Source organism: Tasmannia lanceolata, unplaced genomic scaffold (genome assembly GCF_043159265.1).
Source record: "Tasmannia lanceolata isolate RefF3 unplaced genomic scaffold, GAP_Taslan_0.1 ptg000019l, whole genome shotgun sequence".
Taxonomy (NCBI): Eukaryota; Viridiplantae; Streptophyta; class Magnoliopsida; order Canellales; family Winteraceae; genus Tasmannia; species Tasmannia lanceolata.
Genome location: NW_027518696.1, coordinates 7,679,366 through 7,706,890, shown reverse-complemented (window position 1 = coordinate 7,706,890; position 27,525 = coordinate 7,679,366). Strand labels below are relative to the sequence as shown.

Sequence of the window (27,525 nt, the reverse complement as noted above, 5' to 3'; positions counted from 1 at the left end):
AGAGGTTGAGAAGGTCGGTCGGTCCACTCCCTCCACTTGAAACTTTAGAAGATCGATTTTAATTGGTCCCATTAAAAAGGATTTGCTCCATACACAGTACAGATAGAAATACTATGCAAATTATGGATTCATTTATAGGGAGAAAGGCTGGCAATCCTTTGATGCAACAGAAAATAAGATTAAAAAAAGACCCTTCTGTTTTTGCACAACAATTTCAAACACAAATCAAAGCATATTACTCTCAGACTAATCCCCTAGAAAAGAGTAACCCCATCATCTTCCCCTCAAGTGAAACCAAACAGGGGAAACAAAAAGAAAGAAAGAAAACTATCAACCCATAAACATTAAAAAAAATAAAAAAAAATGCTCCTTACAATACTCCACACGCGCCTAACAACGGCACCACGCACTGCCCGTGCCCAGTCCAAACATCCATCTATACTGACTCAGCAAAATCATGGGGGAAAAGGGGGCATGAAAAATTCGCTTTCATCTTGTCCATACCACACGCCCAAACACGTACTTATTCCCCATAGCATTCTGAAGGGTCGTCGCCAAGTTGGTACCTGCTGAAGTGGTTTACCTTGAATTTCCATTCTCCTTTCTCTGGATCATATGACACAAATTCTGCACCTTGGTCCTCAGCTTTCTTCATCAACATCTCCTTGTATTTCTCAACCTTTGGCCCTTCTGTGTATTGCTGCCCTGTTTTCTTATTGAAGCATTTGATATTGAGGAGTGTTACCTCGGCGGGTTTGTTGAGGCCTTGACCTACGGGAGGCTTCTTACTCTCATCCATGTATACAATTACCTCACGGTTGTTGAACTGAACGAGCAACTCGAGATCAAGCCTCCGCACATCGGTCTCTCCAATGAACTTTATGCTTCCATAGCCATGCCTTCCCACAACAAAATCTTTCACGTGGCGACAGTAACCTGGCTCGGCCCTCTCCTTGGCAGCAAGCTCTTGGATTCGAGGCTCCGTGTAGTAGTCAGCGTGCCGGAGTTTTGGCATGAGGGCCTCAATGTCAGCACCATGCTCATAAACAATCGCAGCCTCACCAGCTCGGTGGCCGGAGATTGTGACGTAAAAGTCACCTTTTGGGGTGTGATCTTCATTGAGCCCGTTTGGCTTCTGTTTGGATGTGGATGGAGATGCATTCTGTGGCCTGTGGAGGCCATTTTCCTTTGGACTTTCTGCAATGGTTTGACAATTTAAAAGGTGGATTAGTGCAACATGATGACAGACAATGATATCGAAAGAAAACTGTGAGCACAGGAAAATATTGATATCGTGTCTTTAGTGTTATTGTTAGCCCCAACTGATGAGATCAACAAATTATTCCTCACCAGTTTTTTCTCGTTACTAAATCTCTGCATTAGAAAACATAACGGGAATGGACTTATATACTTGTGGCTGCTTTGGATGCCCTTTATAAAATATTTGTCTATAATCTCTTCAATGCATAGAATGTTATTCGCATATAATCTTATATGCAAAAAATGGTTATGAGCATATGTAACATGCAATTCTCTTTTAGTCTCAGCATTGGGTTTTTATAGGTCTCACAGGTAAAGTTTCGAGAAATGTTTCTTTATGATTCTCAATAGCAGAAGAGAAAAAGAGGATGCTAATTTCGATAAACACTCGGAGAGTATCCACAGAACCCATCAAACTAGAAGAGTAACAAAAAATTATTATTATTATTATTATTATTATTATTATTTTAAATGGTGGATTGTAGTAACAAAGCATTATTAAGTCTCCTTACTCTTTATTTGAACTAGGGAGTCTTCGATTCAACTTGACTATGCAGACATTGCACATCATCCACAAGTATCCTTCCTTAGACACCTCATTTTATTCTGACATAACCTAGCATTAGTAATTTGCTCCAATGACGATGTATATCTGTGTATCAATGAATTGACCTCTTAATAGGAGATAAATTTTGAATCTAAAATACCTAGCTGTTCACAAAACCTTTAGAAATAATTTTCAATTCATTTTCAAATTTTTTTGAAAAAATTGTTCCAACATTTTCTAAAATTGTTGAATTCATAAAACATTTCAAAATAGGATTAAAAAGGGCTTTGACAGATGTTTTACTAATTTCTACTAGAAAATAACCCAAAAATGACTCAAAAACTCAGCTGTTTGATAAATCCGGCCACATAACTACAAATCCGAGCAGATATACTCATGTGTGATCAGATTTTTATTTATTTTTTCCATTTCTGGGTTCCCGCTAAAATTTCACAATTATTCCTAGGTACACACTTGGTTTCTTGTTTTGGGAAATTTTCACCAAAGTCTAATCCCACATTAATCTTGAGCTGAGTTTTTACTAATTTTAAGTTCTTACAATTAGAGCATCAATCCAAAGGGAAAAGATATACAAACAACACCACAAAATTCCTAAAGAATTCTTAGAGGGAAGCTTTGGAGATCCTCTAAAAAATGGTCAGTCATATCTGAGCTATTGATTTCAAGATCTTCAGGATACTTAAGCTTCATCTTAATATCCTCAATATTTTTCCAGTAGAAATCAGATCAGCTATAATTTTAAGTATCAAAGAATTTCCTTGCTTCCGTTTCATATGAAGTCAGATCTAAATTGAAATCATGTAGGATCTCATAGTTTGGCTTTTTCTTTATCTATTTATGTCATGGAATGCATGAGAGAGGTCCTGGTATGTTGTAATCTGAAATTTAAAAAGTAAAAACACAAAACCATGAAAATTCCGAACAATCCCTTTTTCAAGTTGCTGTCGCTCAGAACTGAACAATGTCCATTCGGACATCATTCATGGCCGTTCGGACATAACTGAATTTAAGATCTAGAATGATGAAAACATCAGTTTTGGCCGATTGAAAGTGTTACATGTCAGTTCAGACATCAGGAAGTTCCGATCGAATGTAACTAGGAGATTCTCAAACAATTCCTTCAATATAGTGTATGTTAAAAGAAATTACATTTATAAGTAATTTAATAGCCATAAAATAAAATAAAAAAGTAATTTAATAGCCATAGAGAAATTTACATTTGTAGGATGTTTAGTATCTATAGAAAAAATAATTAAATAACATTTATAAGCTACTTCTTTTGCTTGGCAGAAAGTTTGGAGATCCATTGTTCTGCCAAGAGAACAGGATTTCTACTGGGCGGCGATTCATAACAGAATCAATACGCAGGATAGGTTGAAAGCGCGACATTTTCATTTGGCGTACGAATGTTGTACATGTGATTTAGATGAGGAATCCATTTCGGATCTTTTTATCCATTGCAAAACCGTTTAATCCATTTGGGGTCAAGTTCTCGGAAGGTAGGCGGTTGATTGGGTTTTCTCAAATTCTGTTCAAGAGTTACAGTGGAGTAGCAGAAAAACCGGCCTCGGTTCGCTTGGTTAAACATTATGGCATCTCACAACTTTTGTTATCATCTGGATTATTTGAAAGGAGAAGAATTCCCGTATCTTTGAAGCCAGAGGCTCATCTCTCATGCATATGGTTTGGAATAACAGATTTACAGTGATTTCTTGGGCTTTGCAACGACATTTATTTTTCGGCTACTCGACAGAAACCGTTATAAGAAATTGGGAGAGGATTCTGATAGGTAGCATACCAAAATCTAAACTAGTAGCAAAATGGAAACCCCCTCCTAGAAATGTCATTAAACTCAGTGTTGACAGTTGCTCCCTTGGCAACCCAGAGGCATAGCATGTATTGGTGGCATTTTTAGGAATTCATTGGGTGATATTATCTACTCTTTTTCTGAACCCATTGGAACTGTTGACTCTTCAGAAGCCCAGGTCCAAGCACTCCACCAGGGATTATCCATCTTCAGTAACCAGAATTAAGGGAATTTCGAAGTGGAAAGTGATTCATCCAACATTATGTTATGGGTCAAAGGGATTAACGTCGGTCCGTGGAGTTTCATGGTGAAATGATACTTCCCATCACGTGAAATGATAACCTTTTTTTTCTTGAGATGGCACGTGAAATGATACTTCCCATCACTTATTTTAATCTCCTTGAAAGCACTTTGGCCAAGATTTTGTACAAGTTATCTACCATGCACATGGGCTATAGTCTTAGAGACAAAACATGGTTTTGCTTTTACATATAGACAGTCTATCCATGAATAATCACATTTCCTTGCGTTTGATATTTTCTTTTGTGGTTAATCACAAAATCCATGTAATTTTTTAAATTGGCCATTGTATCTTGAAATTAGAAAATCATGTGTGGCCCTCTCCTCGACAAGATCCAGATAGTTGACTTCTTGCGAAAGTGGGAAATGCTAATCATTGACCATTATGCTCTTTGTAGAGGCCGGGGAATCAGTGGACCACATTCTCATGCACTACAAAATGGACAAGGCGGTATGCAGCAGAATTCTAAATAGATTTGGCATGTCATGGGTTTTTCTGGCTAGGCTCAACTCATCCGTTGATTCTTCAACATCAGTCGGTTCGGAACTCTATATATACAATATACAAAATAATATGGATATTGATACAATTCATCTTATTCCTCTTTTTAATTCAGAGTTATTGGATGGATGGTCATTAGTGCCTGGGAGAAAGAATGGTAAGATTCTTTGGAACGTAATTTTTCTAGCTACCGTATAGAATCTATGGAAAGAAAGGAATGCTGGAGTCTTCAAAGGATATGCCAAGAACCCTATGTTCTTCTACTTCAAAGTAATAGCTCTAGTCATCTCCTGGGTGAGGATTCTTCCATATTTTAGATTTGTATCGGCATATGATCTATGGAATAGGTGGAAGGAGCTGTGCGCTAATACAGAGCAAAAGCCCACAATTTTGTAGGAATGGAGGCCTCCCGCTCAAGGCTGCCTAAAGCGGAACTTCGAAGGATCAAGCTTGGGAAACCCAGGCCCTGCAGGTATTGAAGAAGTGGTGAGAGACGAGAATGGGTCTGTGATTTGGTCTTTTGCAGACCCCATTGGTATCATGGATGCCAGCGAAGCGGAGGTAAGGGCAGTACACCAAGATTTAAAGCTTCTAGACGGAGGATTTCTAGATTAAGTGGTGGTGGAAGGAGACTCCCTCAACGTGATAAGATGGCTAAAAGGTACCCATAACCAAGGTTTTAAATTTTGGTTTCGAAGGTAATTTCGGTCCTCACCGAAACCGAAATTTTAGCCGAAATCCTGAAATTCGGTAGACGCGCTCGAAATGTCGTTTTCTTGGGCCGAAATTTCGGCTGAAATTTTGTAAAGGAATAAAAATTAATATTTTATCAAGAATTTTGCGGCAATTTCAGTTTCAGAACGTTTCGGTTTCTGTCCTCACCAAAATCCGAAATTTCAGATTTCGGACAAAATTAACCGAAATTTTAGCCGAAATTCGGTAGACGCGCTCGAAATGTCGTTTTCTTGGGCCGAAATTCGGCTGAAATTTTGTAAAGGAATAAAAATTAATATTTAATCAAGAATTTTGCGGCAATTTCAGTTTCGGAATGTTTTGGTTTCGGTCCTCACCAAAATCCGAAATTTAAAACCTTGTCCATAACTACCCCCGGAGATTCACGCCTTTCTTTGATCAGCTGTTTGATCAGGTGGGTCAGTCATCCATATCCTTTCAGCACGTCGGGAGATCAGTCAGTGGGGTAGCCGATAGGCTTGCGAGGGAGGGCATATCTAAGGAGGTTATGGAGATTTTCGATTTCCTTCCCCCTTTACCTCCTATTTTATCCCTTGGTCTTAGCCTAGCTTATCTTTGTTGTGTATGTTTTGTTGTTTTGGCTTTGCTGTATAGACCATCTCAGTCTTCTTCTTGTTCTCTAATAAAAATCGTCACCATTCAAAAAAAAATCGTGTGCTTTCAAATGGAAGTGCTATGGGTCATAATCAAGGATATATGACATTGTTCCTAAAGAGATTGGAAGCCTTTTCCAATTAACAAGGTTACTTCAATCCTGTTATGTCTATGCTGTTTATCTAGAAAGAACAACTAATCATCTCTACAAATGCTCAAAGTTATTAATACAACATTTCAGTTACAAATTAAGATCAAAATAAGTTCAACTAAGATTCTAATAATAAAATATAAGCTTCAACTAACTACAACCATACAATGAGCTAAAAGAGACATTAAACAACACAACTACAAGGAAATAGAATTGGCAATATGAACATCATCAAAGACAACTTACTATCATGATCCTCAGCAACAGAACCATTTAAAGCAGAAGCAGAGCTCTCACCAGGAATTTTACCTGAACGAAAAGAGCAACCGACACAAAATAATTTGGATATAATCAACTGAACTTGTACTAGAGTATAACAGACCAAGGCCAAAACTTCGAGATTGCAATCCAGAACCTACTAGCTCTAAAGGGCCATTTGAATCTAGGGTAAAAAGTTTTATGGAAAAAAAATCCATGAAATAAAATTGCAGTCTCAAGCAGGGTTGAGATTTTCCTAAAAAAATAGGGGAAAATTTTTTACTCTTGAAAAAATGTTTCCATGAAAAATGAGTTAGATAGAACTCGCTTTCCAAGAAAAAAATCTACAAAGATTTTTTTTTTAACCTAGATGCAAGCAGCTCCTACGAGATGTATTTAGGAAATGTTTAGATGCAGAAAAAATTTTAAGAAAAAATTTTCCATGGATAATTTTCTAGTGCTTCGTTAACTCAGTTTTCATAAAAATTGCAAATCTACTAGGCCCTGGAATTTTTCCATGGATAGAAATTCTATAATTATCTTCCATAGGATCCAAATTCCAAAAGTTATTGGAAAACAATTTTTCAATGATTTGATAATATGCCATTTTTGGTAGAAAATCGTTTCGCATAAAAAATCTTCCAGCAAAAAAGCTTAGAACTTTTTACCTAAAAAAGGGTTAGCAAACCTTGAAAATATCATCTTCCAAATAATTCAGGAAAAAGGTTTCGTGGTTGTCAAACATAATGACTGAGAATGTTATGCCTGGGAGATAACATGTCACGTTAAATAGGCATCGCATGTGCTTGTCAGTGTTATCTGTACCAGTCTTCATTATCACCAATGCAGATTCTTGAAGCCCAGAAATAGGCATACAAGACACATTAGATAACTAGAAAAGATACTATTCCATGGATGACAAACATATGTTCAGGGAAATCAACCCTGGTGTCCCTCTAACGATACCAATTCATCATGTACTTTATGAAGCAGCTTGGAAGAGGATTTGTTAGCTAAACAGGGGCTTAGTTGTGTGCCTCTCAACAGGATCCATATTTTTATTGCATAAAGGGATTGGCTTTCAATCATATGTGGACTCTTTTGTTTATTAGCTTCTCCCAATTTATCTTTTGCTTTTATGTGTAGCATAATGTTATTACATAAACTTTGGTCGCAAGGAATTAGAGGGAAAACAAGTTGACAAACAGTTAGGTTCAGGACAGAATCAAGACTTACCATTTTCATGAATTGGAGTAGATATGTCTCTTGATAAAAACTGTTTTTCTGTACTAACTCTTGAGGGCCACTGTTCCATGGGACGAATGACCAGTGCCCTTGGATTCTCCCTGGGGATGAAAAGAGCATCTGCCTTCGGCGTGCTTGGTTCTTCTTCAACATCACTGAAGAAGGGTATCTGCATAGAAACAATGATCAATTAGGGTTTTCATGGTCCAAAACAGCTCCTGTGAACCAATACAAAGAGTGATTAAAAGAGCATCTCACCTTTGGACCATCATTTTTTGGATGATATTTCCGTGCTGGCAACCTAATCCTTCTCTGTGACAGATGTCTAGAAGTCAATAAGGAGGAAACTCTGACAGGAGCGGGCTTGTCAGCAACCTGTTTGGGAAGGGAACAATGATAGCGCCATGCACACAAATAAAGCTTATGGCCTACTAAAAATCATGTAAATATCACATTGAAATATACGACAATAAGACAAGAACCATAAACTGGTCTTTTCATCTCCAAGTTCAATTTGGTGGTTCAATAATATATCCATCAATTTGAAGAAGAAATCAAGCCCAAATCAATCATCGATAGTAGGCTGGACTCGATACTCTGGGGCCACCAAATAAAAGTCGACTTGTCCATGTTTGACTTGGTCTGTGTGTTTTTGGACACCGGTTCATGAAAACAAAAGGCAGGTCTCTCAACAAATAAACAGAATATATAATTACGCAGCTGGCTAATAAAAAATTACCACATTTTACAACATACCCTAGAAGTATGCTATTACGTGCCTAATCGGCCGTAACCTATGAAGCACGGGTGCAGGTGCGGGGTGCGGGGTGCGGGTGCGACACGACACGGGTACGCGGGTACGTGATTTTCCAAAAAACTTGGGTTCGGGTGCGTTGAATATAATAATAATTTTTATTAAATTTTTTTTTAAAAAATAGGAAAGCAATCAAATAACAATAACATCACCATTCACCAAAATGGAAAATTCTAATATTACTCTTCATTTCATACGTGATTAAGTTCATCATTAAAACACCAAAATAACATAAAGCACCAAAATAACATAAAGCATCAATGCATCATCAATCCTAGAAGTCAGTCACTTCAGGCTTCAGCTCCAATATCGACAACATCGTCCTCTACGTCGTCGGTAAAAACAATGGACTCCAACTCCGGCTCATCCAAAGAAAGACTAGCAACTTCAAGTACTCCTACATCCTCGAAGGAATCAAATGTATCTCCACCTATGTCCCACATCTTTGTCTCTCCTTGCTTATATTGTGGAGTTTGTCTTGAGAGAAGCCGAAGATTGCTATGAACGAAAACCAAATCTTCAGCTCGTTGTGGAGTCATCTTGTTCTTCTTCAGAGAATGCCCAAAAGAGTAAGTGCTCAAATTCCTCTCGGCACAAGATGACGATGAAGGTTGCATAAGAATCTTCAAAGCTATGCTTTGAAGCATAGGGGCACATGTACCATGGATGGCCCACCACTCATGAGGCTTGATAGTGAACCGTTCATTGATGGAATCAACATCATTGAATAATCCAGACTTCATGAGAATTGCGCGAACTCCACATTAGCTCTTGTGCGGTCCGAGGAATTGGTGAAGTACCTCTTGAAGCACTTCATCCTCTCAGTATAAATTTCTGCATCCTTATGTGGAGGCACCCGACTTGAATCTTCACTAAGCCATTGCTCACTATAATACCTTTAAGAAAGAAAAAACTAATTTAGCTTCAAATTTCAAGTCAAAAGTTAGAACTTAGAAATAAACAAAAATAACTAATAATCCAAATAAATTTAAAGTCACCTAACCTTGGATTCAATGAATGAGCCAAGCAATGAAGTGGAGTGTTGCTCTTGTTCCAAGGAGCAACAAGAATCTCGTGCACCACGTCAAAAAATTTGGATTCCTCTTCTTTCCTCTTTCCTTCCTTCCTATATATTGTCGCCCTTACTTTCTCTATCATGGTATCCCACAAATCATAAACCAAGTGAAGGCAAGGCGTATCCATGTCACAGTCTCTAAGCATGTCATAGATGGGGGATGTAAATGCGAGTATGTAGTCGATAGAATCCCACCATACGTCATCTAACACCTTCTCTTTTACAAACCTCGATTTTCCCATGTCATCCTCCCTATAACAAGTCCATTTGTCGCTAATAACCATTGCTTGAAGACCTTGCTTTAAGAGTTTCAATCTCTTAAGCATAACAATAACACTCGCAAATCGAGTCTCCGCCACGGCAAACAACTTCAAAGTGTTGAACTCGTTGAATATGGCTAGTCTCATGGAATGATTCATTATGAAATTCTTAATGATGTTAGCATCTCCCGAAACATCCGTTATCCAACTGCATTCGTCATATGTAACTTGATTTGCTTCCACATTCTTCGTCGCACATATGTTCTTCAAAGCAAGGTTGAGGGTGTGCACCACACATGGGGTCCAAAAGATGGAAGGAAACTGTGCCTCAATAAGTTGCCCGGCCGCCTTGCAATTTGCGGCGTTGTCGGTAATTACTTGGACAACATTTTCATGCCCAACTTCCATAATTACCTCCTTCAACAAGTTGGCAATGAAATTTTTGTCTTTTGTCTCCCCCGAACAATCTACCGCCTTGAGAAACATAGGCCTACCCTCAGTTACCGCCATAAAGTTAATGAGAGGCCGCCTTTGTGAGTCACTCCATCCATCACTAACAATGCTCACCCCTTTATCCTTCCATGTCTCTCTAAGGGGTTGCAACAACCTATCAACATTTGCCCTCTCTTTTTGTAGTAGAGTCGCTCTTAGCAAGTTGTACCCCGGAGGCAAATAACCGAAAATTTGATTGTTGGCCGCACAAGAGTATGAACTCGCATAGTGTGGGTTCCTTGCTAGGTGAAATGGCAAGCCACCGGAGTAAAACATCCGAGCAATCTCGCCATGTACTTGATCGCGGGCCGCCATGTTAAATGCCTTTTCAATAGCACTCATACTTCCACTTGGACCACTTGTCTTCCTCCTCTTTAGATCAAAACTTGGATGGACAAACATACTACTTGGGCAACTCAATGATCCACTACTTGATGATGGCGGCAATGGCACTCTCTTGGGAGCATTTTGCTTCATAGCCTCCTTGCATTCTTCCTCCAACCTTTGCATTCCGAGTAGGTCATTTGCTTTCACCTTAGGACACACTCCGATTCCTTGTCCTGATACCTTCAACAAGTGCGCTCTAACCCTTGTGTAGGAGCTATTCCAACTCTTATGACAAAAATTACATTCCCTCCACCCTTAGGATCTTTATCAAATCTAGTGGCATACCTCCATAAGGGCTTCGAGAGGTCTTCATCAGTAGAAGTAGAAGGTGGTGCATTTGTGGTTTGGGCGGCGTTACTAGCCCCGGATGAAGACATTCTATTAAAAGAACAAACACAAATTTAGTTTTGGGAGTCAAAATTAAACATAATTTTTTACTCCTAAAATCAGTTTTGGGCTCCCAATCGATTGTCACAATCTTAAATTAACATGGCCCTAAAGGGTAAAGGCCTCTAATTGAGCCCAAAACAGATTTTGGGGGTCAAAATTAAACATAATTTTGTACTCCTAAAATCAGTTTTGGGCTCCCAATCGATTGTCACAATCTTAAATTAACATGGCCCTAAAGGGTAAAGGCCTCTAATTGAGCCCAAAACGGATTTTGGGGGTCAAAATTAAACATAATTTTTTACTCCTAAAATCAGTTTTGGGCTCCCAATCGATTGTCACAATCTTAAATTAACATGGCCCTAAAGGGTAAAGGCTAAAGCCCTAACGACCTAACCCCTCTAATTGAGCCCAAAACGGATTTTGGAGGTTAAAATTAAACATAATTTTTTACTCCTAAAATCAGTTTTGGGCTCCCAATCGATTGTCACAACTCACAATCTTAAATTAACATGGCCTTAAAGGGTAAAGGGCTAAAGGCTAAAGCCCTAATGACCTAACCCCTCTAATTGAGCCCTAAAGGGCTCCCAATTGAATGTCACAATCTCAAATTAACATGGCCTGAAAGCTCACAATTGGAAATTTGGGATTTAGGGCTTTAGGCCCCAAAGCCCTAAATCCCAAACTCCCAATTGTGACCTCCAAACTGAAAATCAGTTTAGGGCTTCAAAATCACAATCCATTTTAAGATTATGCCAACCGATTGTGAGCTCCAAATTGATTTTTATGTGACTCACAATCGGTTAGGGCTTTAGGCTATTTTTTAGGGCAAATCACAAATAAAATAATGCAAATCACAAATAAAAATAAAAGAGAGAGAGAAAGAGAATAGAGATAATAAAAAAAAAAAAAAAGGAGAGAAGTAGAGAGAGAGTACCTTTGTAGGGTTAGGTTAGGGCTCCGACGACCGACGGTGGCAGAGGCGGCGGTAGTAGTTGCAGGGAGAGAGAGGAGAAACCGAGAGGGAGAGGAGAAAATGAGAGAAGCCCGAGCCGAGAGAGATCTCTCACGGAGAGTTGCAGAGAGAGAGAGAGAGAGAGAGAGAGAGAGAGACGCAGAGAGAGAGAGAGGAGACGCGGGGAGAGAGAGAGAGAGAGAGAGAGAGTTGCAGACGGAGACGGGAGACGGGAGAGAGAGTTGCAGACAGAGAGGGTGAGGGAGAGAGTTCGTGAGTTTGGGTTTTGGGTTTTAATAAGACCCTTTTATATAACTTAAACCCCCCCCCCCAAATTGCTATTGGCAGCCTTTTGTTTTTGTTTTTTTTTAAAAACACTTAAAAACGTGTCGGGTGCGTCGGGGTGCGCACCCCAACCTCACCCGACCGTAAAATTAGGAAAAAAAAAAATTTTAATCGGGTGCGCACCCGATACGGGTACTTTAGCCATTTTGAAGCACCCGTGCTTCACAGGCCGTAACACAAATAAACAAAAAAAAGATAGACAAGAGGGGGAGAGAGGTTGATTCGAGGCAACCGGACCTTTTAACGGTTCAATTCGACAGGAACCATAATTCTCCTAAACAAAGTTTCCTTTGTGCTGTAAATTTCTCTTCTTTTAATTCATTAAATAAAAAACTTAAATACAAGAATAAAAATCCCTACCCACTAACCCTATTACATAACACATAGGCAATAACTACCACCCATTACTCTAAAACACATACCCACAAACCTAAATGCAAATCCCTACAATAACTACCTTGCAACTTCATCTTATACACCATAACATATACGTATCATTCCTTCCCCCTTACAACGACCTTGTCCACAAGGTCGAATTATTAAATAAAATACATTAATCCGCCACAAGGTCGAATTATTAAATAAAATACATTAATCCGCCACAAGGTCGTGGGGATCTCAAATCGTAATGGACATGATTTGTTTGAGCAACGCGATTAACATTGGACTTCCATCTTCGAAAATAACGGTCAAGATCTTTGGAACTCCACTTTCAAAATCTGTTATGATCAAAGGTAGAAGAAAATAGGATTTTTCATAGCGGCGCATCGAAGCAATGGGATGATCGAATGGGTCAACGAAATGAAGATGATCCTTGACATGGTTGTTCAACTAAATCATCTTCGTTGGCATCAATGCTTGCATTTTTTCTCCACCACAAGATCAACCTTCTCAAGATTCAACTTCCATCAGTATTTGCGAATTTCTTCGACCGCTATGCTGATTTTGTCCAAGCCTTCTACAAATTCCCATTGTCCTTCCATCGTTTTCAAAACAAGTATTTTAATCTCCTGCAGATCTTCAAGTATGGATTTCGCAGCCATGGAGCAAGATCGACGGCTATGATACCACTTGTTACGTGCCTAATTGGCCGTAACACAAATAAACAAATAAAAAGAGAAAAAGATAGAGAAAGAGGTTGATTCGAGGCAACCGGACCTCGTAACAACTAAATTCGAGAGGAGCTATGACTCTCCTAAAAACAAAGTTACCTTTGTGCAGTAAATCTCTCTTCTTTTATTTCATTTAAATAAAGAACTTAAATACAAGAATAAAAGTAGTACCACATACCTACCCACTAACCCTATTAGACAACACATAGGCAATAACTACCACCCATGACTCTAAAACACATACCCACAAACCTAAATACAAATCCCTACAATAACTACCTTGCAACTTCCTCTTAAACACCATAACATATACATATCATATGCCTACACTTGGGTTTAAGACAAAGGTACAGAGAAGATAATGCTTACAGGCATGCTAGAAATTCCATATTGAACAGAGGGAGCAGAGCCAGTACGGCCAATAGACATCTGAGGCATTGCAGGAAGTGTCCCAAAAGGGTTTGTAACAGGCATTGGTTGCATGGCCATGTTATTCTGACTGGAAACACTGTCATATAAAAACAGTGTCATATAAAAAAGATAGGTAAAATGATCAAACAAATACACATAAAAGAACTTGCAAAAAAAAAAAATAGTCCATAACAAAAACTGCACCTTATCTTGAGCCAATGTAATACCTTCGAATTAGAATATAATCAGAGACTAGTTTATTATGAAAAAGGAGAGTCCAAGCAGCAATATGGAGTGTTGACTACTTTTTTTTTTAGTGGTAAAAAATGTCATTCCAATAAAAGACCGAGGTGGTCAAATACAAGGAATCAAGAGAGAAGAAAGAGAGAACATATAGAGACAGAAGAGGGAGAACTTATAGAGAGAAAATATGGAGTGCTGACAACTAATCATGCAAAAGTATAATTACAAAGAGAATCTGCTTATTTACAAAATGAGATGCATCCAAGAATGGATTGTTTCACAGTTTTCAGAAAGTAGATTATTATGAAAAAGGAGAGCCCAAGCAGCAATATGGAGTGTTGACTACTAATCGTGAAAAAGTATAATTACAAAGAGAATTTGCTTATTTACAAAATGAGATGCATTCAAGAATAGAATGTTTCACAGTTTTTTAATATAAAATGAAAAGATCATAATACAAAAATGTCCCCTTTTTTCATCAACTGCAATGCATTTCAGATCATTTCAGCTAGACCCAGTAAGAAGGCAGTCTCAAAACAAATCTTCTGTCACTTTCTGAAATAGGGGCACCTATAAGATGACATTTTAATTTCCCCTTTTATCAAAGTTTCCAATGGTGTTTCCAGTGTCTTAATCATTTAACAATTTTCATTCACTTTAAAGAAAAGCAAGCACTAGAAGAAACATACGATTGTCCAAAGGTACCCTGACCAAAGGCATTTGACAGACCACCAAAACCACTTGAAGCTGCTGAAATGTCACCAAGAAAATGTCAGCACAAAGAAAAGAAAACTTGCAATAATAGAAATGGAAAAAGATAAACTGCCGAAGGACAAATAAAGATTATTCGTTGTCGGCACTGATTCACCCTTTTCATTAATAGATTTCACATCATTCAAAATAAAAAATAAAAAAATAAAAATAAAGATTATAAAACAACTTCGAGGTACCTGGTTGTGTTTGACCAAAACCGCCAAAGGAAAAAGCACCTGATGTCTGAGCAGGTGTCACAGCTGAGAAAGGAGTGGAAAGGGAAGGCTGCAGATAAAGCTGATAAGTCAAACTTGGAACAACGCCAAACAAATAAACTACAACAGAATGAGGAAATAAAACTGGAACCATGAAAGTTTAACGGCGAATAGATAAAGGATACAACCAGCCTAAAACTGAAATAAAGTGAAACTAATCAGTAAAAGTGATAAGAATTTCAATCTCGACTTACAGTTGTTTGACCAAATCCCACAGTATTGCTCGTATTAAACATTGATGGAGCAGAATTGCTTGTGAACAAACTCCCCCCGAACCCGGTAGAGGGCATGCTGAACGGATTTGTCTGACCAAAGGCAGAAGAGGTGTTCTGACCAAAGGCGGAGGTGGATTGTCCAAAAGAGGATGGCATCTGCCCAAGGGAAGGAGTGGATGACTGGAATAAGCCGGATGATTGGGTGTTTCCGAAAGTCAGGTTAGAACCAAATGCCGGACTTGTTCCCGGTGCTGAACCAGAACCAAAAAGTGAGGGTGATGAACCAAAAGCAGGCGTGGTTGATGCACCAAAAGGGGATGCGGAACTGGCCCCGAATGAAGGGGTTGAGGGTACCCCAAAAATAGATGGGGCAGCTGAAGAGGTTGCTCCAAAAGGGCTTGATGACGATGCACCAAAGGGTGAGCTGAATGGAGGTGTGGATGAGGAGCCAAATCCAGAAGAGCCGAAGGCTGACTTTTGACCAAAAGGGTTAGAAGATGTGGACGTGGAGAATGGGTTCGCAGCTGTCTGCCCAAACATGCCTGCTGCACCAAAAGGGCTTGATTGTGTTGGTGCAGCAAAATTAATCCCAGTTGCAGGTTGACTTGTGGGATTCGGGCCACCTGAAATTTAAAATATAAATTAAAATATAAACAAATTAATAACCTTACATTTATGCAATATTAGAAGATATCAATATTTAGTAGATATATTATATACAACCCATATTACCGTTGCGAGCCTTGGCGCAACGGTAAGGTTGCTCCATTGTGACCTGGCGGTCACGGGTTCAAGTCAAGGAAACAGCCTCTCAGCAAAGCAGGGGTAAGGCTGCATACATTTAGCCCCCCCAGACCACACAATGGCAGGAACTTCGTGCACTGGGCCGCCCTTTTATTATGTACAACAGATATATTATAGATGCTAAAAAAAATGTCCATAAACACACCATGTCAGGAAATACCAGCCAGCTAACTCATTGGAAGTCAGAACAGTAATACGATAAACATCAAAAGATGTGTTAAAATATATTACTACGTCATTTAACTATAAACGGTGGAAATTTTAATCATTTAACGAGAAATATATTAGAACTATAACATTTATGAGTATGATGAGGTTAGCACGATATTTATTTAAAAGACAAAGTCATTATTATAGGAAAAAAAAAACTCACCAATTCATGATCGATTAGCTGCCAATATCCTAAAATAACAATCATATGCCAATGTCCAATTGAAGACAACATTAATATACCACAACAATGTATAGATTTTTACAATTATGGAATTTAATATTTTTTAAAAGCAGGTTATTCAATAACAAGACAAAGTATAGCCTCCAATAACTGAATTTACACATTCTTTTACATTACGTTATATAGTGACAATGTTTCAATAAACTTAATAACTGAAAACAGATGAAGCACCTCCACAACTACCACTACAACACAAGAAAATTAAAACCCGTATGATGAAGGAACATACCTTTATCTCCCAGTTGATAATCCTCCCATCTTAACTCCTCATGACTTTTATCTTTGTAAGTGGGCATGGCAGATATTGATTCCAGCTTTCCAGCAGGCTGTGTACCACTGGTGCCATCCACCTCGGGTGTAGGGGTGTATGCCGCTACTCTACTTCCCCCTCGTTGAGCCCCAAAAGCTGGTTGGCCAAAAGTAGGGCTACCACCAAATGCTGCTGGTGTTGTTTGGGCCCCTGCAAAATGTTGAAAATGAAGCAATGGAATGGGAGCTCAAAAAAATAAAAATAAAAAATATGAGGAAAAACATCCAGAGACTTTTCCTTAAATTTAATTTTCAAACAGAATTTTATATGAAGCATCATAGAAGTATCTCAAAGCTGGGAAAACAGCATGCTCACCAAATGGAGAACTCTGGGCACCAAAAGAAGATGGGGTGGTTCCAAAAGGCGAGCTACCAAAGGCAGAAGTTGAATGGCCAAAAGCAGGAGAGGAACCAAAACTAAAAGACGGGGCACTTGAAACACCAAAGGATGGAGTCGTAGAAGATCCAAACGTGGGGGTACTCGAGGCACCAAATGCAGGAGTGCTTGAAGATCCAAAAACAGGGGTACTTGAAGCACCGAATGGGTTTGTAACCGACGAACCAAATGCCGGTGTACTTGATGCCCCAAATGTTGATCCCGTGTTGCCAAACGCTGGCGTCGTCGTAGACCCAAAAGCCGGGGTGCTTGACCCACCAAAAGCTGGGGTACTTGTCGCACCAAATGCTGGAGTACTTGCAGCACCAAATGCTGGTTGGCTGGAGGCACCAAAAGGTGTGGTACTTCCAAATGCCGGTTGTGATTGTTGAAATGTGCTACCAAATGGACTGGTTTGACCAGGAGTTGATCCAAAGCCTCCAAAGGCTGGCTTCTGCCCAAACAGAGAAGACCCTGAGAAAATGAACTCTTAGTTGGTGATATTCAAGAATAAATGAAACCAAACCAGAGGAAAAAATGCCCTTGATTCACACAAGAACACAAATAAAAAGTACATAAACAAATTTAAGGGGAAAAAGAGTATCTTTCAAAAATAAGAAGTATGCAGACTCATAGAATACTGATACTAGACAACAGCTACATTGGCAAATTAATACAGAGTAACTTTCAAAACTTTGATGTGCACGTGTACACTAATTTATGAGGCAGTTTTGTAGGCATCACAACAGAATAGGGGTGAAGTATGCATTGTTAAAATGGTAGTTGAATAGTTCAATCTAAAACGTGATTAAACACCTGGCTGTGATCCCTTATTTTGATAAGGATTGATATTTATTAGATTTGGGCCAGATATTCTTATGCTGTCAAAGCCATACTCCTAGACTTCCTAAAGATGTATGAATTTTCATAAGGGCTAAGCTCAAAAATTGAAATATTGATCAAACTAAGTGACTTCAAATTTCCAAGACAGCATCCATCAACCAGTAGTTTTAGGGTCAATCTTAGAGGGAATTCTATCTTCCAATCAATTCAACCTTCATCTCGGTGCTGCTATCTAGAACCAGCTCCTATGAATGTCCTCCCCCGCAAATCCCTCGTGACTCTGTCTGGGTGGACACAGAGTGCATTGTCTGACTCCTCATGTGCTTGTTAACTCTTGCAATACTCTATTTTTTCATGAAATTCCTATTCCTCCAGTGTCTAAATTAGACACAAACAAGCCCCCAAGCATTGTTATGATGGTAGAATGTACCCATATGTGGTTGAATAGTTCAATCTAAAATGTGATTAAACACCTGGCTGTGATCCCTTATTTTGATAAGGATTGATATTTATTTAATTTGGGCCAGATATTCTTATGCTGTCAAAGCCATACTCCTAGACTTCCTAAAGCTGTAAGTATTTTCACGAGGCCTAAGCTCAAAAATTGAAATATTGATCAAACTAAGTGACTTCAAATTTCCAAGACAGCATCCATCAACCAGTAGTTTTAGGGTCACTCTTAGAGGGAATTCTATCTTCCAATCAATTCAACCTTCATCTCGGTGCTGCTATCTAGAACCAGCTCCTATGAATGTCTCCCCCCCCCCCCCCCCCCCCCACACACACACACAGCAAATCCGTGACTCTGTCTGGGTGGAGACAGAGGACAGAGTGCATTGTCTGACTCCTAATGTGCTTGTTAACTCTTGCAATACTCTACTTTGTTCGTGAAATTCCTTGCATAATTAGACACAAAGCAGCCCCTACTTACCGGATTTCAGCCAAGACCGAAATTTAAAATCATGCCCCTGAGCAAAGACAAATTTGCAACCTCTCTATAAGAATGGAGCACTAGACCAGGTCTCTAGGAGTGCAGTGCATTGATGGAATCCATTGAACCCATACAACACCAACGAGTGTGGAGTGAGAAAACCAAAGTGAAATCATGGAGTGTGCGAATAGGTAACTCACTGATTATTGTGAAGATAAACAAACAAATTCACTGCAAATCTCTATAACAATGATTGCAACCATGAGTATCTTATTTAAGGAAAGCAACCAAGTTATCAACAAAACACAAGAACTAGAACCAAGTTATCAACAAAACACAAGAACTAGCTATTTCTCTTCTTTTCTTATATATTGTAAGCCTCATGACACTTTTCTAAGGATGGATGCAATGCATGAATGAATAAAATTCAGTTTTTTTTTCTTGCTTTCTTGCAATTCATGGATGCGAAGTCTAATTTCCCAAGGTGTGAGGCCTTGACCTCTTGGTGCAATGCCTAGGGTTCCCCTAGTGCGATGCGTCGGGAATGCCGATGGAATTCTAGCACAACCTTCTTCAAGGTGCGAAGCTTTGAAAACTTGGGTGTGATGACTAGGAAACATCTGGAGTGATTCCAGGTACAATCGTTTTCAGTTCATGAACTCTACATGTTATTCTTGATCCCTGTCGGCCCTTGCTCTCGCAAAAAAAAAACCCTTGCATACAGCTTTTTGACATATGTCTGCAGCCTTCTACACTACACCAATCCAAAACCTAGCAGAAATAATTTTCCAATTTAATCACAAAGTTAAGGACTTGAAAACATACTTTTACCCATCCTTTGCACCTTTATTCCCAAACATATTTCCATATATTCCTAAATCATCTAGTTTCCTCAATTTCTTTGAAACTCAAATGTCATCAAGACCATGACCTAAAGTCCTGAATCCATGACTAAAATCGGCAAGCATACCCATCCATAGATTCGTCCTACTCCAGTTTGGTATCAGAGTGAAGTATCCGTCCTTCCTTCGACCGTCCTACATCAGTCACTCTCTTTAAATTAACTAATAACTATCACAGAGTTTGCTTATCCGTGATTAAAATCAGCAGACATACTCCCGTCCATAGATTCACCCTACGCCAATTTAGTATCAGAGCAAAGTACCAGTCCTTCCTTCGATCATCATACATCGGTCTCTCTCTTTGAATTAACTAATAACTATCAGAGTTTGCTTGTTACGATGCATATGCTAGATCTGGCATTTAAAAGCACTTGTCTATAAAAGGATGTGATATCAAATGACTTGAATGACTCAAGGAAGCAACTGTGGAAACAACAAAATTACCATCATGCACAGTTCAGAGCAGACATGACCTCATGATAAAATCTTTAGGAAAGCTGTGAAATAGCCTATCATATCCCTTATCCACTATGATCTGTGGACACGGACATGAGCGTCGTGTGTCGACACGGACACGGAGTGTCGGCACAACAAACTCTCAAAATTTAGAAACGGGGACACGGCTAAAATAGAAAGTACATATAATCATGTTTTGTGGATATAGATTTGTGTGCCGGGTTTCGATAAGGATATGAGGTATCTGACATGGAATCCCCTAAAAATCTAGAAATAGTGGCACACTCATACACGTACATACATACAAAGTTACTGACACTTCTAGCAGTACACTTAGAAGTGTCTACAGGAGTGTCGACAGGTGTGGACACGGGTGTCGTGTCGGACATGACACGACACGACACGTGTGACGGCAATAAATTCAAAGTGTCCACCAAATCATAGCTTATCCACAATAGTATAGTTTGGAACTGGCCTAACATAGTTGCCAACTTTGAAGTTCTCAAGCAATATACCCTATGAGGTGATGATAACATACTGATATAGTGAAAATTGTAAATACCAGTACGGGATACTCAATGTATACTGCTCTTGCTTGTCAAAAGAAGTATCATAATCTAACATGTCAATCTCTTCAGATTAACTATCATAGAGATTGCTTGTTGGTGTTGCATATTTTCTGTTATAATTTTTGAGTTAGTGAATATTATAAATTCTATTTGCAATTTATTATTAATTCCATCTAATGAACTTTTATGGTATTTTATGTATAAACGTTCTGTGTCATAACTCATGGTATGGGATACCCATACCATATTCATGAAACACATGTCTTGAGTTGTATCTTCGTTCGTTGTGTCCATATCGGAATATGTATCTACTTTGGTGTACTTTGGCGTCCATATCTATATATGTATCTGGATAACATAGAACATACTCGTGATAAGAACATGAGCGAAAGCTAATAAAAATCCAGTGGTATCCTATATCCGTATCAATATTGCATTAGTTTGCATGGATACTTTGGTGTACTAGAAGTATCCAGCTCACATAGATTTCAACTTTAAAATTCCTAGCCCATTTAGCGTCTATTACCATTTTTTCTTGAATGGACTGCAAGATTCAACAAATCAAAGTCTCACTTAACTTTAAGGAAACAATTACTTGGATGGAAATCTTCTCCCAACCAGATTATTTCTTTCATCAAATGTGTGTGTATACTGAGATCTATATTTCCTTGCTTGTAAAAATTTTCAAGGAGATAGAAGAATTCATCATTCACAAGAGAACAAATGACATATAAGAATTTAGCACTAGATATCTTCAAAAGATAGAAAACATGTAGCAGAATTGAACTAAGAGATGCATATAGAACCTATATTAATGGGTGGCCCAATGCACAAGGATCCCGCCATTGTGGGGTCTGGGGAGGGCTAGATGTACGCAGCCTTACCCCTGCTTTGCAGAGAGACTGCTTTCGTGACTCGAACCCATGACCAGCAGGTCACAATGGAGCAACCTTACCGTTGCGCCAATGCTCGTCCTCTAGAACCTATATTAATGGAAATAACAAATATCTATTCTCCATTATGCTTCATTTACTCTGCGTGAGATCAACCAGATGCACAACGCCACATACAGAGGCATTTGAATCATGGTTTCAATTGGAACATAGCAGCATGTGGAGACAAAAAGTATGCAACCAATACCAGAATGAAGGGAAGGTAAAACCATTTCATAATAAAAATTTAGTGAGTCCGCACCGCCAAAAGAGGATGAAGCACCACCGAAAGCAGGAGTTGATGATGCCCCAAACGCAGAACTCCCAAAAGTCGGTGCTGATGAAGCACCAAATGCAGGCGTAGAAGTTAGAGGTGATGAAGATTGTGTTGACCCAAAAACACCAGTTGAGGTGCCCCCAAATATGGAACTACCCGTCTGTGCACCAAAAGGGCTCGTACTCCCAAAAGGTTTGGGAGCAAAAGGGTTGGTGCTGGCATTGCTTGTCTGCCCAAAAACAGATTGGCTCCCAAATGGGCTATTCGACGACTGCCCAAAAGCTGTTCAATGATAATAAACAAAGCACACCAATCATCATACTCAAAAGCTAAGGAGAAAAGAAAATGTGACAAAAAACGATGCAAAAAGTTAAAAAGAGACATTCAAGCAAAATATAAGAATGTAAACTATGCAATAGAAGATGCGAACTACAGTACCAACAACCATAAGCAAACCAGGTACAATAAAAAACATTTTAAGAAAAAGGTATTAAACAAACAAAAATATTTAAATCATGAAAAGTCTGCAAAGCATACCCAATGTTTTGCTGACTAGAATCCAAAAATGTAACACATATAATGAAAGAAAGAACGCCGTTTAACACTAGCAAAGAACCACATTATCACTAGAATCAATATCCGGAATACACACACACACACACACACACACGCATACATGTGTGTATCTGTGTGTGTGAAAAGAAAATTTTAGCGGATGAAATGAGAGCATGTAAACCATGAGAAGAAAATACAACATGCAAGCTATTTTCTTCAAATGGAACCCAAAACTGGGGATGTCTGACAAAAGGTCCAATACTTAAACCAATACCATTTATTGGAAACAAAACTTATACCTAGAAAAACAGTAAATGGTAAAAGAACCATAAGAAATTATACAATGTTAGAACTTCAGACATGGGATTCTTTTTGCTAGAATAAACAACACTGATATTTGATGGCTATCCACTAGCTACTCAATGATCTCTACTGGGACCTTAACATTAGGAGCAAAAAACAAGCACCCAATAAGACTGTGGAAGCACATAACAAGCTTCAATTGTAGAAACCAACACAAACTGCGCACAATAAAAAAATATGAGGAAGTAATTGATTAAAACAACAAATTCATTAAAAGCAAAAAATACATGAAAAATTCTTAAAGCAAGTCAGACCCCAAAATTGAACCACCAGAACACAAGAAGACCCAAAAACATGCTTACAAACTACAAAAGAAAAACTTTCAAAACCATTCAATCCACGAAATATCACTACAAGTCCAAGTAAGAATCTCACTGCCCTAATCCAAACAAGGACCATCACAAGCCGAGAAAACAAAAAATCATCCCTTTACTACGCTTAACAAGAATCAACACAATATAAAAATAAAACCCTAGAGCCATTTCTAAAATGCACAAGTAAGAATCAAAAGACGTAAATACTAACAAAATTCAAACAAACTCCTTTACAGAAAAATCAAAAAAAAAAAAAAAAAGATGAAATCGAATCTAATAAGATAAAGAAAACAGAATGAAAGATCAAGAGATCAACATACGATTGCTCGAACCGAACATCGCTCCAATTCCGCAACCCTAATTCTGCAATCGACAACACCAAAATCACAAAATCAAGTGAATTTATAAGCATTCTTCTCACATTATTTTGATTTATACACGTAAATGATTAGCTTAAATCCAACGCAGACTAAATAAAACCTATAAATAGACAAAAAAAAAATCCATATTAAAATTGACCGAGAAAATCGTACCTCTCTTCACGCGTTTGGATTCCACGGAGGAGAAATTGGGAGAAAAATAACAAATCTTTTTAATTGTTTATGAGGGTTTGGGGAGAGGAGATTTTTAAGGGTTTAAAGCAATAGTGAGAGGAAAACGAGACAGAGAAATGGAAAGGAAAATGAAGGAAAGTTGGTTGAAAAACAAGAGAGTTGGAAATGAAAATATAGAGAAGATTTGGATGATGAGATCGACTCTCCGTCTTCAATATGTTAACAAGCTGAGATCGCACCGTACACGTGGCATATTTTTATTTATCAGGACTGTGGGGACTTATGGCCCACCCAAAATCAAAGGTGCCTACTATAAGGCCCTGCTTAGATTGGTAGAGAAAAGGAAAAAAATTTCCATCCTTGATTTTCAGGAAAATAATGTGATCATGGAGATTTTATATGGTGTAAGCCCTTATACTTATAGTCCAGTAACTTTCAAAAAGTACTGTACGGACCCACCATAGGATGATCCAAACCGTCCACGTGATGGGCCACAATGTAAAATTGTAAAAATCATTTCTATGGGATAATCCTGACCCTCCGATTTATAGTGGAACTGCACATTATAGAGACCTCGATAGATCAGACGGATAGGATCATACTACGGAATGAGTTTTGGGGTACAAATTATTTACGGTGTGTTCCATCACATGGATGGTTTGGATCATCCTATGGAGTGGTCCGTACAGTATTTACTTTTTGAGTATTTCCCGTTTGTTTGGATTGCAAGAAAAACATTTCTTGCAGTAAAGTTTTTCCTAGAAAACTTTTTGTTTCTATAATTTAGAGGCAAACGGTGAATCAAACAATGGAAAAACATGAAATTTTGGAAAAGTTTTTCTTTTCCAAACTTTTCTGGAACATTCTTGAAATCCAAACATGGACTAGGCCATGTTTGGCAACCATAAAAAAAAATTCCATGGAATATGAGTTTGTCAAGTGATAACAGAGAGGCAAGGTGGGCGGAGGAGAGACCTGAGATGGCAAGCCGCAGGAGAGAGTGAGAAGTGGCTAAAAAACAGGGAGAAAATAAATTGGATTGAGTCGAATTTTTTCCTTGGTTCTCAGTCTTTTCTCATTCTCTCCTCACTCAATCCCTCTCAGGTCTCTCCCTCTCCTGCCGTCCCCCACTAGGGAGAGATTTTACGATTTTATTAGTAGATGCGAGGGCATGGTTTTAATTAACGAAAACTTCCCTTACTCTCCAATTGAAGTTTCTCTGTCTAAATATGTTACGTGCCTAATTGGTCGTAGCACAAATAAACAGAGAAAAAAAGGGGGAGAGAGGTTGATTCAAGGCACCCGGACCTCCTAGAGGTTCAATTCGAGAGGAACCATGACTCCCTGGAGAAGAAAAAAAAGCTATTTTGCTTTAGGAATAAAATATGCATGCCATTTTAATTGTATTAATAACTTACTTTAAATACAGTAAAAATCAGCCCATTCCATTCCTATGGAACTTCTCTTAATGTTTTTCTCTAACTGAAATCTAAATCCTGCACTCATACGTAAATAAATCCACTTTGTTAGTCTTTACAAGAAGAAACTTAACAAACTTTAACGCTCTCCCTCCTTACCGGGATAACCTACCGTGATAAGCATGCATATCTTAATATCCTACCTAGATACGCATGCACTCATCATTCCTTCTCCCTTAAAAATGACCTTGTGCTCAAGGTCGAATTATTAGAGGGAACAATTTATTTTGCCAGGATCCCGAATCTTATTTGGTACAATTTTATTGAACAAGGCTTTCACGCTCTTCAAAAGTAATGATCACGATCTTTCGAACCATACTTTCAAAATCCGTTGTAATCAAAGTTGAAAGGAAATGCGATTTTTTATGAAGGCACACCGAATCGATGGTTATAGCTGAATGGTTCGACAAAACCAATGTGATCATTGGCGGTGTCTTCAACTAAATCATCTTTGTCACCGTCGATTTTCTCATTTTTCTCCACTCAACCTTCTCAGCCCTCTCAAAAATTCTCATTTCTTTTTTGTCAATTTTGAAACAAGTACTTTGATCTTGCAAAAATCGTCACACGTGGAATCCAAAATCTCCCAAGATCTAGCCATGGCGCAGGATCGGCGGCTCAGGTACCAACTTGTTACTTCCCTAATTGGCTGTAACACAAATAAACAAAGAAAAAGAGTGTGTGTGTGTATGTGTGGGGGGGGGGGGAGGGGGGATTACGCAACGGTCAGGAACGAAACTTTGGCTCAATTCAAAGTGTGATTCAACGATCAGTTTTCCCCTTCGCGTGTCAAGGACCAGTTAGCAAGTCAGTTTGCAGATCACGCCCCGACCCCCTATGTAGATATTGTCCGGTTCTGGGTCATCTATCCTCCCCGATTTTGTTTCCAGCAGCACTAACCATACTCGACCCACTCTGCGGGGCCTACCCCTTGGAGATGCTAAAAACACGTCTACAAAGGGAGAGGAGAAATCCACATATATAGCCTAGTAACTTTTCCTCCATTTCCGATGTGGGATCTTTCAATCCACCCCCCTTAGGGCCCAGCGTCCTCGCTGGCACACCGTACTGGATGGGAGGTCCCGCTTTGATACCATTAAGTCACACCCCGACCCCACTGTGTAGATATTGTCCGGTTCTGGGTCATTTACCCTCCCCAATTTTGTTTTCCAGCAGCACTAACCGTGCCCGACCCCCCCCCCCCCCCTTGGAGATGCTAAAAACGCGTCTACGAAGGGAGAGGAGAAATCCACATATACAGAGGCAATTAGACCTCTTAGAGGTTCAATTTCAGGGGATCCATGACTCTTGAATAAACAAAAAGCTATTTTGTTTTTGGAAGAAAATTTGCATGCCATTTTCCATCAATAACTTTCTTAAAAATACATTAAAAATCAGCCAGTTCCATTCCTACGGAACTTCTCCTAATGTCTTTCTCTAACTGAAATCTATAACCCTACACACATACATGAACAAGTCCACTGCATTTTGTCTTTATCACAAGAAACCTAACAAACTCTATCTCCATCCCTCCCTACCGGATAAGCACGCACATTTTAATATCCTATCGAGATACGCACCCACATATCAGAATACCCACAAAAAAGAAGAAGATTTAATTACTAAAAGAGCCCCTTGCTATTAACTTCTAATATTTTTCTTCTTTATACCCTTTATATCCTATGGTACCCAACTAGTTTGGGACAAAGGCTTTATTGAGTTGAGTTGAGCTATATCCTGTAAATAAAACAGAGCAGAAAACAGAGACTTGAAACTAGCTTTTCTTGCTTAATCAATCGAGTGAAATGGATTACAAATAAATAGACTAGCAACAACTTTAACAAATATAAAATATCTAAAACTACTTCACTAAAGTCTTGGTCTTCCTCCTTTTATTGAAGATAGCAAAAGATTTCATATGATAGCAACAACTTTAACAATCATAACAAACATATACTACTTCACTAAAGTCTTGGTCTTCCTCCGTTTATTCTGACTAAAGATAGCAAAAGATTTCTCATGCAACAGAATCTGAAGGCTCAGTCAACATTCCTTATTTCTTTAGTGAGAAGTTGGTGATGATCTTCAACACTTCCCCTCAGCACCAACTCTCTTTCTATGACACCAAACTTCTTCCTGAATTTCACAAATTTCTTCAAACACAAACCTTTTGTTAATATGTCAGCTATTTGCTCATCTGTATGAACTGATATGAGGGAAATTTCTCCACGAAGAACCTTTTCTCT

At 38.7% G+C, this 27,525-nt stretch overlaps 2 protein-coding genes across 5 annotated transcripts; both read right to left on the bottom strand.

The window, feature by feature from the left end:
* Nucleotides 1–109: 109 nt before the first annotated feature.
* Nucleotides 110–23,959, bottom strand: LOC143852227 (nuclear pore complex protein NUP98A-like). 4 transcript variants are annotated; one of them, XM_077361617.1, is made up of 13 exons: nt 23,781–23,958; nt 23,568–23,610; nt 22,001–22,297; nt 17,046–17,579; nt 16,650–16,880; nt 15,142–15,785; nt 14,870–14,957; nt 14,609–14,669; nt 13,635–13,773; nt 7,697–7,813; nt 7,430–7,607; nt 6,182–6,244; nt 110–1,197 (listed from the first exon to the last, which is right to left on the bottom strand). In XM_077361617.1, exons 2-13 carry the CDS (start codon nt 23,584–23,586, stop codon nt 524–526), a joined length of 3,045 nt encoding a protein of 1,014 aa, XP_077217732.1. In that variant the 5' UTR covers nt 23,587–23,610; nt 23,781–23,958; the 3' UTR covers nt 110–523. The 4 variants fall into 4 exon arrangements, with proteins under 4 accessions (XP_077217732.1, XP_077217735.1, XP_077217734.1 ...); XM_077361620.1 differs by having other exon boundaries at nt 14,609–14,666; XM_077361619.1 differs by having other exon boundaries at nt 23,568–23,624; nt 23,782–23,958.
* LOC143852228 (uncharacterized) lies at nt 8,263–10,045 on the bottom strand. The gene is made up of 2 exons (XM_077361622.1): nt 9,256–10,045; nt 8,263–9,148 (listed from the first exon to the last, which is right to left on the bottom strand). The coding sequence occupies exons 1-2, from the start codon at nt 9,993–9,995 to the stop codon at nt 8,992–8,994; spliced, it is 897 nt and encodes a 298-aa protein (XP_077217737.1). The 5' UTR covers nt 9,996–10,045; the 3' UTR covers nt 8,263–8,991.
* Nucleotides 23,960–27,525: the final 3,566 nt, after the last annotated feature.